The following is a 16,459-nucleotide window of genomic DNA, read 5'->3' on the forward strand; positions in this document are numbered from 1 at the left end:
AAGTAGAATAGTAGATTAATTCATACTTACACACTGCAGGAGAGTGGAGGTCCTCATGGTGTTCTACAGCACAGGAGTAACTGTCCGCAGAATGACCCAACACTACTAGGATATTACTAGAGTATTGTTGGGAAGTGGGCTCATCTAGACGCTGTCCGTTCTTGTACCAGATGTAGGTGGGGTTGTCAGTCAGAGTACAGGTGGTGATACAGGTCAGTGTCTTCTGTCCCTCTGCAGCAGGAGTCACTTTCACCTGCAGACCTGAAACAATATGTATAAAACCACATACACCTCTGTGTTAACAGGATGGTTCATATATTTATCCTGTAATTCATTATGATTTACAGTTGTATCATACAGTGTAGTATTACCTGTGACAGACAGACTTGTTCCTGGGAAACTATGACCCCAGTCAATGTTGTTTGTTTTAAAAGTGAAGCGAAACTCAGCTGAGTCCTCCTCTCTCAGATCTGTGATTCTCAGGGTGAAGGGATCTCTGTATGTTCCAGTGTACTCCACACGACCTGCATACCCTGGGTCTGTGGTTAGGTCTTCAGGGGTCGACTTATCACTTCTAAACCAGAATGATGATGTGGTGGAATAATAACCAACATAAGTACAGGATATGTCCACTGTTGACCCCTTCAAGACACAGATTCTCCTCTTGGTGTAAGTCACTCTGTTGCAGCTCTGACCCTGAACACCTGAAACACAGTGACATAACAAGAGGTCAGCTAGATTGTATTCTCAGTTCTATCTAGAAATGCTAACATTTCTCATATTACAAAATGAAACCAACACAGATATACATTGTATACAGTTTTACAGTGATGTATTAGGGATTTATTTAGTTTTTGTTTAGGGGAGGATTGTGTGTTTTTTTACATTCAGTCCAGGATTTCCACATCCGGCTTCTTCACCTGCAGGATCATCTGAGAACAGCCACCCAGACAGCTGATGAAACCGAGGAGTAATTCTGTCTGTGATAAAGCCATTTTGTTGGGAAAACCTCAGTCTGATTGGCTGGGCCTGGCTCCCCAGTGGGTGGGCCTATGCCCTCCCAAGCCCACCCATGGTTGTGACCCTGCCCAGTCATGTGAAATCCATAGATTAGGACCTAATGAATATACAGTATTTCAACTGACTGATTACCTTATATGAACTGTAACTCAGTAAAATGGTTGAAATTGTTGCACGTTGCGTTTATATGTTTGTTCAGTATAATTGTATATGTATTTATGTAAAACATAGGGACCACAATGGATATAAGTCCCCAACTTTATTGTACAATCCTTTAAAACAACAATCCTGGTCACTTAAAATAATATGGTTTATATATGTATTTCTTTAACTGACAAATAAAATCAATCAGTCAATCAATCCAAACTGAGCAGCAGCCATTTGATGAACGGAAAGAGACATTAGTTACAAAACACCAACAAGTTGAATGACATTCAGAGATTGTCAGGCCTTCAATACTGGGTAAGACTACAAGGTAGGGAGGGATGTATTCTCTGTTTGTCCAGATTTACATTGTCTATTTATTGTGGTGTTGAAAACACAAACCATGACATTGAAGTGCCTGAAGTCAGTATGCTTTGTTTATTGGCTGTGTGCTGCATTGGAACAGAAACCTGTTGGTGGAAAATGTGTTGCATATATTTTGTATATGATCACAGTGTAATAGAACAGGCAGGTTGAGCTTGTCTGTGGTGGTCGGGAACCCTCAACCTTCTGGCCCGTAGCCCTGCGTGGCATCGATCAGGCCACAAAAGCAGGCTAAAGTGGCAAAGTCGGTATTCACGTTTATAAATGCAGGTCGCTACAGTTATTCTGATTTGTGGTCGAAAATATTATTTTGAGTTAATTCTATGAGGGGGAGGGTGTTCAATTTATTTTAAAGTACAAGGGGAGGGTCAAGTGAAAAAATGTACACTTTGAAGACCAGTCCCGTCCCGTTCCACAGTAAATTTCAATCTGTCCCTTATTAATAAATAAACACTCACAAACTGCAGGAGAGAGGAGATCCTCATGGCCTTTTACAGCACAGGAGTAACTGTCTTCATAGTTACTGGAGACTGGGTCTTTGTACTGGGGGGAGGTGCTCTCATCTAGATGTTGTCCGTTCTTGTACCAGATATAGATGGGGTTGTCAGTCAGAGTACAGGTGGTGCTACAGGACAGTGTCTTATACTCTGACCTCCATTTAGGAGTCACCTCCACCTGAGAACCTGAATTAAAGGAGAGCAAAAAAAGAGTATATGGTTCAGAATTGGTTTGAGTTAATTATTAACATCATGACTCTTCAAACCTTTATAATGTGCAGTGTTACCTGTGACAGTCAAAGATGTTCCAGGGAAGCTGTACCCCCATCTTGCCTTATCAGTTGTAAATCTGAACTTGTACTCAGTTGAGTCACTTTCTCTCAGGTCTGTGATTCTCAGGGTGGAGTCCTTTTCTGTTTGTCGATGGTTTTCCACACGATCTACATACTCTGGGTTCAGGCTCAGGTCTTTAGTGACACCAGACTCCCATTTGTTGAACCAGGACACTTCTGTGACGTTATACCAACTGGGATGTGTGTAAAAGCAGGATATGTCCACTGTTGACCCTTTCAAAGCACAGATACTCTGATGGGTGTAAGTCACATTCATACAGCTCTCACCCACAACACCTGAAACAAAATGTAACTGATCAATTCCTGAAACCAAAATGAGACTCAATGTTTTAGATGTATTGGACAGGTTCATTTTGAATAATAAACAATATATATATTGACATACATCTATAAAACTGTTTATCATTCCAATATATCTAGTTAAGAATATTGACAGAGAAATTAAAACCATTCTTATTTGTTCCAAATGATACCACATAAAATACTAGTTTCATTCATACTCACACACTGCAGGAGAATGGAGATTATCGTGGCCATTTACAGCACAGGAGTAACTGTCTCCATAGTTACTGGAGACTGAGTCTTTGTACTGGGGGGAGGTGCTCTCATCTAGACGTTGTCCGTTCTTGTACCAGATGTAGGTGGGGTTGTCAGTCAGAGTACAGGTGGTGATACAGGTCAGTGTCTTCTGTCCCTCTGCAGCAGGAGTCACCTTCACCTGCAGACCTGAAACAATATGTATAAAACCACATACACCTCTGTGTTAACAGGATGGTTCATATATTCATCCTGTAATTCATTATGATTTACAGTTGTATCATACAGTGTAGTATTACCTGTGACAGACAGACTTGTTCCTGGGAAACTATGACCCCATTCAATGTTGTTTGCTTTAAAAGTGAAGCGATACTCAGCTGAGTCCTCCTCTCTCAGATCTGTGATTCTCAGGGTGAAGGGACCTCTGTATGTTCCAGTGTACTCCACACGACCTGCATACCCTGGGTCTGTGGTTAGGTCTTCAGGTGTCGACTTATCACTTCTAAACCAGAATGATGATGTGGCGTAATAATAACCAACATAAGTACAGGATATGTCCACTGTTGACCCCTTCAAGACACAGATTCTCCTCTTGGTGTAAGTCACTCTGTTGCAGCTCTGACCCTGAACACCTGAAACACAGTGACATAACAAGAGGTCAGCTAGATTGTATTCTCAGTTCTATCTAGAAATGCTAACATTTCTCATATTACAAAATGAAACCAACACAGATATACATTGTATACAGTTTTACAGTGATGTATTAGGGATTTATTTAGTTTTTGTTTAGGGGAGGATTGTGTGTTTTTTTACATTCAGTCCAGGATTTCCACATCCGGCTTCTTCACCTGCAGGATCATCTGAGAACAGCCACCCAGACAGCTGATGAAACCGAGGAGTAATTCTGTCTGTGATAAAGCCATTTTGTTGGGAAAACCTCAGTCTGATTGGCTGAGCCTGGCTCCCCAGTGGGTGGGCCTATGCCCTCCCAAGCCCACCCATGGTTGTGGCCCTGCCCAGTCATGTGAAATCCATAGATTAGGACCTAATGAATATACAGTATTTCAACTGACTGATTACCTTATATGAAATGTAACCCAGTAAAATGGTTGAAATTGTTGCACATTGCGTTTATATTTTTGTTCAGTATAATTGTATATGTATTTATGTAAAACACAGGGACCACAATGGATATAAGTCCCCAACTTTATTGTACAATCCTTTAAAACAACAATCCTGGTCACTTAAAATAATATGGTTTATATATGTATTTCTTTAACTGACAAATAAAATCAATCAGTCAATCAATCCAAACTGAGCAGCAGCCATTTGATGAACGGAAAGAGACATTAGTTACAAAACACCAACAAGTTGAATGACATTCAGAGATTGTCAAGCCTTCAATACTGGGTAAGACTACAAGGTAGGGAGGGATGTGTTCTCTGTTTGTCCAGATTTACATTGTCTATTTATTGTGGTGTTGAAAACACAAACCATGACATTGAAGTGCCTGAAGTCTGTATGCTTTGTTTATTGGCTGTGTGCTGCATTGGAACAGAAACCTGTTGGTGGAAAATGTGTTGCATATATTTTGTATATGATCACAGTGTAATAGAACAGGCAGGGTGAGCTTGTCTGTGGTGGTCGGGAACCCTCAACCTTCTGGCCCGTAGCCCTGCGTGGCATCGATCAGTCGGTATTCACGTTTATAAATGCAGGTCGCTACAGTTATTCTTATTTGTGTTCGTAAACATGATTTTGAGTTAATTCTATGAGGGGGAGGGTGTTCAATTTATTTTACAGTACAAGGGGAGGGTCATGTGAAAATATTTTAAACTTTGAAGACCAGTCCTGTCCCGACCCACAGTAAATGTCAATCTGTCCCTTAATAAATAAACACTCACAAACTGCAGGAGAGTGGAGATCCTCATGGCCTTTTACAGCACAGGAGTAACTGTCTTCATAGTCATTGGAGACTGAGTATTTGTACTTGGGGGAGGTGCTCTCATCTAGATGTTGTCCGTTCTTGTACCAGATGTAGGTGGGGTTGTCAGTCAGAGTACAGGTGGTGATACAGGTCAGTGTCTTGTCCTGATGTCCTCCAGTCACCTTCACCTGAAGACCTGGAGAAAAAACAATATCACTGTAAATCCCTTTATCACTGACGTGTCACTCTAATACAAAGATGGAGGAAATCCTATGTTATACAGAGATAACTACAAACCAAGACATTTATCCTGAACTAAATTAAATTCAACAGTTTAACTATATTGAATGTAACTGTACCTGTGACAGACAGAGTGACTCCAGGACTTCCAGAATATTTCCCTCCTTCCTGATCTGTTAGTAATCTGAACTTGTACGTAGCTGAGTCTCTCTCTCTCAAGTCTGTGATTTTCAGGGTACATTCTTTCTTCTTATCTCCATGATACTCCAGATGACCTGCATACTCTGGGTCCTGACCTAGATCTTCAGGTTCTATACCAGCCTCCATTTTAGTGAACCAGAAGGTTGTTGTGACTTTATGACCACTGGGATATGTGTAAGAGCAGAACAGATCCACTGTTGACCCCTTCAAGGTACAGATACTCTGAGTGGTGTATGTAACACTCCAGCCATCCTGACCCAGTACCACTGAAACACAGTTAGACATCACAATGGTATCAGAATTAGAACAAGGTATTTGGCTCACACTCACACTGTTTAGGGTTTGTCCACACTTTGTTGCCAAATTGGAAACCACAGATAATCATCACTCAGTGAGGTGTGAAACATAACTATTTAAAGTGAAGTGGAGATGCCTAACAGAACACAAGCAAATGTAATACAAATGTCTGTAGATTGACCAACGTATAAGTTATGAATGAGACCATACCTGTCACAGACCAGAGAAAGACCACCAACACACTTCCTGCTGTTCTCAAGACCATTGTTGCATCTCCCACCCTGCAGTCTTAGAAACATGAACAACAACTCACTCTATAGCTGGTGATTAACTCCACCTGATACATTGAAGTAGAAACTGTAACTGGGGTACAGGACCTCATTACTGAAAATGAACCAGGCTCATATTGTGTTGTGTTGTATTGTGCAATATGGTTGTCTATGTGAATACTGTCTGTCTGTAAGTCTATTGCACTATGTATGTAATGTGTGTGATGTGTTGCATGTCTGTCTACATCTGTCTACTTAAACTGACATGATGCAAAAATAAATATTACAGGAGTTACTAATATATACAGGAGTCATCATCATTGTAAACAACATAAACAACAACCACTTATTGACCAGATGTGTAGAACTGTAAACACATATTTCTACATTGATTGTTCTGAAGCTGTTTTATTCTCAGAACCCCAAATATAGGAGGATAAATGTTCAATCCTCTACAGTCCATCAAGCTGTACAGCAGCCTAAAGACTGACCACCAGGTTCAATGACAGCTCCTATCCCCAAGCTGTGAGGATAAACAGCCAGTGACTAAAGAATGACCACCAGGTTCAATGACAGCACCTATCCTCAAGCTGTGAGGCTAAACAGCCAGTGACTAAAGAATGACCACCAGGTTCAATGACAGCACCTATCCTCAAGCTGTGAGGCTAAACAGCCAGTGACTTTCACTCTCTCTCTCTCTCTCACACACACACACACACACACACACACAAATTATACATTACCCTCAAGTATTTGACTAATGACTAAAAACAAATAACCAAAAACTATATTTCAAGATATTGTCAAGAGTAGTTCCAGAGTGAAGTGAAGAGGAGAGGTCTTGTACAGTGAGTCAACTGTCTGGTAGTGAGTGAAAACAAGAAGTAAGTGTTGACACCTTATAGAAGCAGTCAGAACACAAGTAGTGGATGCAGAACTGTCCTTCCTGTTTAGTAAAGACATTAACATGGCAACCAGACCAACACACCAGAAAAGGGCTGTTACTGTAATAGAACAGAAATGGTGTAAAAGACAAGTCTGGGCATATATTTATTTTATTTAAAAAATGTGTCAATTTTCACTGTGGTCTTTTATACTACAGACAGAACCATGTAAACAATGTGTTGACTATACTATTTATAACATTACCATTTTAATGACCTACCTTGCCCTTCTGAGTTCTGAATATACAGGTCAAAGTTCATTGATGTTATTCAATTAGAACCCATTCAATTTAAACACCCATGACCATCACTCCTCATCAGCTGCATCAAAGTGGTACTGAAGGTTCAGTGTTCTAGACTAGAGCACCTATGGGTGGTCCTGGGAACCAAACCCATAACGTTGCAGGTGCCATGTTCTACCAACTGAGCTACAGAGGAACATGTTCTGTAAAGTCTAATGTGTATATACAGATTTCTGATATGACTCGGGACAGACAGGAAAGTAGAACAGGGAAGTGATACTGAGTGTGTGCATTTAAACCAACAAAATACTTCATACTAAACACAACCCACCATCACTGTGTCTTTGGTTTATACTACTCCTAAACACAACCCACCGTCACTGTCTCATGTTTAAACTACTCCTAAACACAACCCACCATCACTGTGTCTCATGTTAATACTACTCCTACACACTACCCACCATCACTGTGTCTTAGGTTTATACTACTCCTAAACACAACCCACCATCACTGTGTCTCATGTTAATACTACTCCTAAACACAACCCACCATCACTGTGTCTCATGTTAATACTACTCCTAAACACAACCCACCATCACTGTGTCTCATGTTAATACTACTCCTAAACACAACCCACCATCACTGTGTCTCATGTTAATACTACTCCTACACACAACCCACCATCACTGTGTCTTAGGTTTATACTACTCCTAAACACAACCCACCATCACTGTGTCTCATGTTAATACTACTCCTAAACACAACCCACCATCACTGTGTCTCATGTTAATACTACTCCTAAACACAACCCACCATCACTGTGTCTCATGTTAATACTACTCCTAAACACAACCCACCATCACTGTGTCTCATGTTAATACTACTCCTAAACACAACCCACCATCACTGTGTCTCATGTTAATACTACTCCTAAACACAACCCACCATCACTGTGTCTCATGTTAATACTACTCCTAAACACAACCCACCATCACTGTGTCTCATGTTAATACTACTCCTAAACACAACCCACCATCACTGTGTCTCATGTTAATACTACTCCTAAACACAACCCACCATCACTGTGTCTCATGTTAAAACTACTCCTAAACACAACCCACCATCACTGTGTCTCATGTTAATACTACTCCTAAAGCTCTTACGAAGCATCCACCTAACCACTGTTACTCTCAGTCTTACTTTAGGTCATTTTCAAACAAGTCTCCACAACAATCTCTTGCTTTGAGAGTCCTTAAGATACCATGCAAAAATATATGTGTAACCCCATGTACAATACTGTTTCAGATTACTACGCATAAATACATCTACAGAGTATACTGTAAATAACAGAAAAACTAAACATACATTACAACAGCATCGCCATGCACATAACAGGATACAGAAGTTCATGGACACAAACACATGATAAAATAAACATATTTTAAGATATAGTCAAGCAGACTTACAGAGTGAAGGGGAGATGTGTTGTAAGTTAACTTACTGGAAGTCTATATAAATACACACTGAGTGTGAGGTTTGCAGTCTGTGGTTGACACAACATTGAAGCAGTCAGGGACAATAGAGTTGAATAGAGGACGTACTTGCTTCAAAGCCTGTTTTAGCACGGCTAAGCCATTGAATACCCCATTTCAGTTGGTATACCGACTGTTATTAAACTTATGGAAGTTGAAGATATAAACTACTTTAATATGGAAATAGCCCTCAATGGTGCTGCTCATTCTGTCACAGAAGACATCATGACAAAGATGCCAAGATGTACCTTCTATCCAACTCTATGTCAGGAACCAAGAAGCTTATGCAGAGAAGGCTTCCTTCAGCAGTCACACAGACAGTGTTCGAGAACATCAAAACTGATGTATCATGGGTAAATTGTGACTGACTGAATGATCTATAAATAATATTGAGTAGTTATTCATCATGCAAGGTGATTTGTAGATCTCGACTTGCCTATAAAGTCAGCTACAATGTCGAACACTCCCACATTTACAAAAATCCCATTCAAGTCACGGGACTGATATTAAGATTTCACATGTTAACATTCTCTCATCATGTTCAAATCATCTGGAAGTGACTTTGTTGAGCTTCACAACGCATTTTTTAAAACTTTTGATTGATTTTGAAATGATGTGTGAGAAATGCCTCTTTGTGCCACAAATGGTAAAACGTTAGCAAGTGGAAACAGTGTCAGGGGAAACTAAACCAAAGCAGGGACTGATGTCACACCATGTTCATAGACTGCTAAAAGGGAAGGGAAACCAATGTGTCATTTTGTAATTTGGTTGAATCTTCAAGATATGATAACAATATATTAGCAAGAGAATAGAGTGTAAGGACTAGCTTTGGTTTGGGGCCATAGCTCTTTAGTCCATGTTCTGTGGTGGTTCTCTTCAGTCCATGTTCTGTGGTGGTTCTCTTCAGTCCATGTTCTGTGGTGGTTCTCTTCAGTCCATGTTCTGTGGTGGTTCTCTTCAGTCCATGTTCTGTGGTGGTTCTCTTCAGTCCATGTTCTGTGGTGGTTCTCTTCAGTCCATGTTCTGTGGTGATTCTCTTCAGTCCATGTTCTGTGATGGTTCTCTTCAGTCCATGTTCTGTGATGGTTCTCTTCAGTCCATGTTCTGTGATGGTTCTCTTCAGTCCATGTTCTGTGATGGTTCTCTTCCCTCCAGGTTCTGTGGTGGTTCTCTTCCCTCCAGGTTCTGTGGTGGTTCTATCAGTCCAGGTTCTGTGGTGGTTCTATCAGTCCAGGTTCTGTGGTGGTTTTCTCCCCTGGATGGTCTGATATACGGAGTGCTGAGCGTCTCTCTGAAGAGATGTGAACGTGTCACTGTGGGGGATTTTCACACTCAGAGTGACAAAGGAAACACAGTATGAACACTTTACACACTGCTCTATAGCATTCTCTCTCACTTCTACTTTCTGTGTCCATCTCTCTGTCTCTCTCACTCACACAAACAAACACAAATATTATATACAAAATAAACACATTAATGAATATGTTATAACATACCTACTGCCAGAGTGTCTGGTCCTCATTTTCAGTGGTGTGTGTGTCCCAGTTAGGGTCAGGATGGACACTCTGTGGAGAGAGAGCTGTGTCAAGGTACAGTGACAATAGTAGAAAGAGACTATTGTGACACAGTAAAAAATATAAGCAGTAACTTATCAACAGGAAGTGTGTTGATATCATGACCATCTGTAGAGCATCTATCCAGACTATCCAAATAAAGTGACTAAAAAACAATATCACTGTAAATCCCATTATCACTGACTTATCACTCTAATACACAGATGGAAGAAATCCTATGTTATTCTGACATAAATACAAACCAAGACAATTTTCCTGAACTAAATGGAATTCAACAGTTTAACTATATTGAATGTAACTGTACCTGTGACAGACAGAGTGACTCCAGGATCACCACTATATTTCCTTATGGTCTGATCTGTTATAAATCTGAACTTGTACATAGCTGAGTCACACTCTCTCAGATCTCTGATTGTCAGGGTGTGGCCATTCTTCTTGTTGCTACAGTACGTCACATGACCTGTGTAGTCTTGTTCATCACTCAGAGTCACAGGATTCCCCTCAGCATCATTTGTAGTGAAACAGAAGGTTGTTGTGACTGTACCACTGGGATATGTGTAAGAGCAGGACAGCTCTACTGTTAACCCCTTCAAGGTACAGATACTCTGAGTGATGTACTTCACACTCCAGCCATCCTGACCCAGTAACACTGAAACACAATCACACATTATAGTGATTATACATTACAGACCCATTTCCTCACACTAACAGCATTTGTCCATACTTTGTTGCCGTACTCTACTTGCTGAGTGTGAATGGAAACCTACAGAAAGGACCTAAGTGTTACTCAGTGAGGTGTAAAAGACAACTATTCCAGAAAAGAAGAAGCCCCTAACAGACGATGTCACTGAACACACAGAATAACATTAAGATAACATTACTAAAACATAATGAATGAGACCAGACCTGCTACAGACCAGACAAAGACCCCCAACACACTTCCTGCTGTTCTCAAGGCCATTGTTGCATCTCCCACCCTGCAGTCTTAGAAACATTAACAACAACTCACTCTATAGCGGGTGAATAACTCCACCTGATCCATTAAAACAGTCCAGGGTCCATATTCACAAAGTGTCTGTCATGATCGTCGTATTGAGGAGACCAAAGCGCAGCGTGGTGTGAATGCATACTTTAATGAACGGACAAAAAAAACACGTAGTACACTAAACTAAACTAAACTAAACTAAACTAAACTAACAAGACGACAGCTAAAGAAACTGAGTGCTAACATGCACCATCACATAGACATAGATGATAACCCACAAAATACCCAAAGAAGATGGCTGCCTAAATATGGTTCCCAATCAGAGACAACGATAAACAGCTGCCTCTAATTGAGAACCAATCTAGGCAACCATAGACATACATGAACACCTTGATAGTAAACAACCCCATAAACCTACAAAACCCCTAGACAGTACAAAACACATACATCACCCATGTCACACCCTGACCTAAATAAAACAATGAAGACAACAAAGAATACTAAGGTTAGGGCGAGACAGTGTCAAAAATGTAAGTAAAAGTAAAATGATACAGTGAGTCAACTTACCGTCGTAGCTGTGCATAGAAACAAGAAGTGTGATTTTAGTGACTGACACATTGTGAAAGTAGCCTAGTCAGGGATTTAAGACAATCACATGCATCAACAGCATGTCAGAAAGGGATGTACTGGATGTACTGCTAAAGACTGCATAGCTATTTACATTTCTTCATTTGAGGAGTGGGCCTACATGTTTTAAAGGGGCTAAATGCAGCCCATTTTCAACATAGTCTTTTCTTTAAATACAGATCCACAACAAAGTGTTGACTGTTCTATATGGTTTCTTAATGTGTTTCCTCACAAGATGTGACCCATCACTCCTCATCATCTCCATCAAAGTGCTACTGAAGGTTCCAGTGTTCTAGACTAGAGCTCCGCCTACTGGCATCTCAACATTACTGCAGCCTCCAGTCTCTCTTCATATGTCCCAATCATGTCCTCATCCATTTGGATCAATAACAAAATATCAAACTGGTAATAAGGTGCCTGAGACTGAGGTCCCGATTCCCAACCCTTTCCCAAGTGTGCAAGTTCACTCTTCCCGTCATGGATTTAAAAGTATGAGACTGGTGTGAACATTGGAGTTTCCATATTTGTTAGCTGAATCCATATCAGTGGAACAGGCGAAGCTGAAATCTTTGCCCTTTACACATTCTATGTCTTTGCCAGGGGTCAGGGAAACGGACGAGGGATTCACATATTCTCAAAATGTATTTTCATCAATGTTTTTTTTCTTCTGTGATTGACACTCAACTAGTGAATTCAGACAATCCGATCAGAGAGCAAAACATGCAAATCTACGATGCTCACAAGGTCTACTTTGGGGAATAAGTGGGCGGAGTCAGGTCTACTTCGGGGGGGAAGTGGGCGGAGTCAGGTCTACTTCGGTGGGGAAGTGGGCGGAGTCAGGTCTACTTCGGGGAAGAAGTGGGCGGAGTCAGGTCTACTTCGGGGAAGAAGTGGGCGGAGTCAGGTCTACTTCGGGGAAGAAGTGGGCGGAGTCATGTCTGCTTCGGGGAAGAAGTGGGCGGAGTCAGGTCTACTTCGGGGAAGAAGTGGGCGGAGTCGGGTCTACTTCGGGGAAGAAGTGGGCGGAGTCAGGTCTACTTCGGGGAAGAAGTGGGCGGGGTCAGGTCTACTTCGGGGAAGAAGTGGGCGGAGTCATGTTTACTTCGGGGAAGAAGTGGGCGGAGTCAGGGGAGGATGGCAGCAGATAAAGATACAAATGAAAATACACAAAATAAAATGTCAAATAACATTTGAAAATGTTAAGAAATGTAGACAGAATAAACCAACCATGTAAAGATACTGTGTTATTAAGAGTCGACGTTGGACTGGTATATGAATTCAGTGAACTAACTATCTCAGTTGGCTTGTTAGCTACATGAAGCAGACGTTGTTCAGTGATACCGAAAGCTAGCTAGCCAGCTAGAAGTTAACTCTGTTACCTCTGACAATCAAGTGAAGTGACTTCCATAAACTGGCATTTTTGTGCATCACACAGCTGCTCTGGACAAAGTGGATTGTGAACTATACGGTGCGTTGCCGCTGAATTACAGCAGCATTTTTATGATTTGTTTACACTTCACACATTAGTAATGTTGTGAAAAAAGTAATAAGAAACATTGCATCAAGCAGAACTACTTCCTGAATTTTGAGGCAAAATTGTGCTATAACTGTAATAAAAACCTTAAAAACCAAATTTACTTGCTGTAAAAAAAAAAATTAAGCTGGTAGCATGATTCCCAAGAAAGACTCGCTGCCAATGGTGCTTTAACAAAGTACTGAGTAAAGGGTCTGTATACTTACGTAATGTGATGCTTCCATTTTGTATTTTTAATCCATTTGCAAACCTTCCTAAAAAACAGTTTTTGCTTTGTCATTATGGGGTATTGTGTGTAGATTGATGAGGGGAAAAAAACTCTTTATTCAATTTTAGAATAAGGCTGTAACATAACAAAATGTGGAAAAGGTCAAGGGGTCTGAATACTTTCCGAATGCACTGTATATTATTAGATACTATTATAAACCAGGTAGTTTAAGTCCTGGATGCTGATTGGCTGAATAAGCATTTCATTTCACATACAGTATATCAGACAATAGAACACTGGTATGATACAAAACTATTTGTTTACTTTCTATTTATGTTGGTAACCAGTTTATAATAGCAATAAGGCCCTCGGGCTTGTAGTATATGGTCAATATACCACGACTAAGGGCTGTATCAAGGCACTCTGCGTTGTGCAGAACAACAGTCCTTAGCCGTGGTACAGTATATAGACCAATATACCACAGCTAACGGCTGTATCCAGGAACTCTGCGTTGTGTCGTGCTTAAGAACAGTCCTTATCCGTGGTACAGTATATAGGTCAATATACCACACCCCCTCGAACCTTATTGCTTAATTATACCACTTAGTTATAACATACGGGTCCAGATATACAAGGTCTTCTTGGTTCTGGGTTTGTTCTTTTTAGTTCTTGGTTCTGGGTTTGTTGTTTTCAGTTCTTCTTGGTTCTGGGTTTGTTGTGTTCAGGTCTTCTTGGTTCTGGGTTTGTTGTTTTCAGTTCTGGGTTTGTCAGGTCTTCTTGGTTCTGGGTTTGTTGTTTTCAGTTCTTCTTGGTTCTGGGTTTCTTGTGTTCAGGTCTTCTTGGTTCTGGGTTTGTTGTGTTCAGGTCTTCTTGGTTCAGGGTTTATTGACTGTACTGTAGAGAACAGAGGGATCCTCCTCAGCTGCTTGTTCCACCGTGGACCTGGAGAAAGAAACAGATGTTAAACTGATGTGAGTCCCAAATGGCACCCTACTCCCTTTTTGCATGCACTACTTTAGACCAGTAGTGAACTAAATAGGGAATAGGGTGCCATTTGGAATGCAGCAGGACAGTTACTCAAAACCATCATCACATCACTCCTTCATTATAGACATGTCATAGTAACTGTCTTGAGATGTAAATTGTTGAGTTTGTAGTTTCAGGAAATGCCATTTGGCCTGAAGAATGGCCCTGGAACCTTTTAGACATTAAAATTGCGACTTTTCAAAATGTTCACTGTCACACCATAGTATGCCCCTAGAGTTCACCATAGAGTTCAATGAAATGTCATTTGATATGAAGATTTCTCCTTCAACCCTCAGATAGTGATGAAGGGAGTTATCAGGGAGCAATGAGGGGTCACTAGGGGTCAACTGTTTTGCTTATTTTAATGACATCATTGTCCTCTCCTCCAATAAGCAGCAGCATATGAATGACCTTGATGCTGTCTGTGTGTTCACATGTTCTTTATAGTAGACTCTATGTTGTTGTAATGGCATAATATACTCACCAGGTGGCAGCACTGGGGAGTTTGAAATTCACAGCAGCGTACTGGACATCCTCATCCTCTTTCTGGGGTTGAGGCAGCTGGACAGTGGAGTACAGAGGCACTTCCTGGTTTTTTAAGCGAGAGTGAACATCACTGGCATAGTGAACATCATCCTGGTCGACGGTGGCCGCTGTCTGTGCTGCAGTAGGGATGAAGGCCATGCCTGAGATGTTGTCATACACTGGACTAGAATCTCCCTGATGAAGAGAGAGAACAGACTATATAAATAGACCTGGTGACAGACAGTATGAAGAGTGGAAATCTTCCACAAAGCAATAAAAATGATCCTTCATCTGTTTCAACAGACTCACCTGTCCATTGCCTGCCGTGCGTCTTGTGTCAAAGGTGGTTTTGAAGACCTTCTTCCTGTTTTGTAAATGAATGGATGAATGAATGAGTGAATGAGTGAATGAATATATTAATACAGTAATGAAGATAATAAAGTGAAATAATCTTTAAAATATGCATTTTCACTCACCTGAACCACATGAGTCCAGAGAGACAGAGGATGAGAACCAGAACAACCACTATGATTCCTACAGCTGCAGTCAGAACTGAGGTATGTTTCTCTAAAAGATCATATAGATGATATGAGTACATGTTATTATGAAGTGAAAACGAATATACAGCAATACAGGACATTAATGTAATACTTGTATATAGAAGCCTATGTATAGTTATAAACCAAAGTGTAATGAGGCAAACTAGAAGAAGATTACCTTGAAACATCATTTATTATTGAACATCAATTTGTATTGAAGTATTGAAGATGTAACTTTACCTGCTACAATGATCATCAGAGCTGTAGAGTTCATAGATCCTCTTCCATTCTGGGCCTCACAGTAATATTCTCCTCTGTCCTCAGAGCTGATGTTAGTGATGTTGTAACTCTGTCCTGATGCTTTTGGTGAGGTTACGTTCTTCTTGTACCAGGTGTATTTGTCCACAGGTGGGTTGGCATCACTGCTGCAGGTCAGAGTCACTGAACTGCCCTCCACTATGTCACCAGAGGGACGAACTGACACTGAGGTGTTCCTTGGACCATCTGGTGTAAAATACATTGTATTTATTTATAGCAACATTTGTGTTTAGTTGAAATAATTTATAAATTATTAATTCAGAGCAAAAGAAAATGTGAAACAGAATCACTAAAAATAATGATGACATTGTGGTAATGCACATTCAGGGAAATGGATGTGTCACGATCGTGTGGAGAGACGGACCAAGGCGCAGCATGATTGGAGTTCTACATCTTTATTTTTAGTGAAACTTAAAATAAACCAAGAAACTAACAACGACCGACAGTACTGAGGTGCACCATGAACTCACTCAAAAACAATATCCCACAAAGCAGGTGGGAGAAAGGACTTCCTAAATATGATCCCCAATTAGAGG

The 16,459-nt window shown here is 40.7% G+C and overlaps 1 protein-coding gene across 22 annotated transcripts in view; it reads right to left on the bottom strand.

Moving 5' to 3' along the window:
- Nucleotides 1–16,459, bottom strand: part of LOC109878241 (uncharacterized) — a 205,849-nt gene that overhangs the window by 88,229 nt on the left and 101,161 nt on the right. For 7 of the 22 annotated variants that reach the window (XM_031820149.1, XM_031820166.1, XM_031820148.1 and 4 more), the window contains 13 exons: nucleotides 11,068–11,145; nucleotides 10,466–10,810; nucleotides 10,084–10,152; nucleotides 8,522–9,900; nucleotides 5,811–5,888; nucleotides 5,222–5,569; nucleotides 4,840–5,058; nucleotides 3,235–3,567; nucleotides 2,903–3,124; nucleotides 2,333–2,674; nucleotides 2,007–2,231; nucleotides 372–704; nucleotides 31–261 (listed from right to left, as the gene is read on the bottom strand). In XM_031820149.1, the coding sequence (XP_031676009.1) occupies nucleotides 31–261; nucleotides 372–704; nucleotides 2,007–2,231; nucleotides 2,333–2,674; nucleotides 2,903–3,124; nucleotides 3,235–3,567; nucleotides 4,840–5,058; nucleotides 5,222–5,569; nucleotides 5,811–5,865 (2,308 nt within the window). In that variant the 5' untranslated portion in view covers nucleotides 5,866–5,888; nucleotides 8,522–9,900; nucleotides 10,084–10,152; nucleotides 10,466–10,810; nucleotides 11,068–11,145. Of the gene's footprint in view, nucleotides 1–30; nucleotides 262–371; nucleotides 705–2,006; nucleotides 2,232–2,332; nucleotides 2,675–2,902; nucleotides 3,125–3,234; nucleotides 3,568–3,748; nucleotides 3,957–4,839; nucleotides 5,059–5,221; nucleotides 5,570–5,810; nucleotides 5,889–6,612; nucleotides 6,751–8,521; nucleotides 9,919–10,083; nucleotides 10,153–10,465; nucleotides 10,811–11,067; nucleotides 11,146–16,459 lie in introns of those variants that run through there. The other 15 variants (XM_031820161.1, XM_031820158.1, XM_031820160.1 and 12 more) reach the window with 12 other exon arrangements.

The sequence above is a fragment of the Oncorhynchus kisutch genome, unplaced genomic scaffold (assembly GCF_002021735.2).
Source record: "Oncorhynchus kisutch isolate 150728-3 unplaced genomic scaffold, Okis_V2 scaffold3072, whole genome shotgun sequence".
Classification (NCBI taxonomy): Eukaryota; Metazoa; Chordata; class Actinopteri; order Salmoniformes; family Salmonidae; genus Oncorhynchus; species Oncorhynchus kisutch.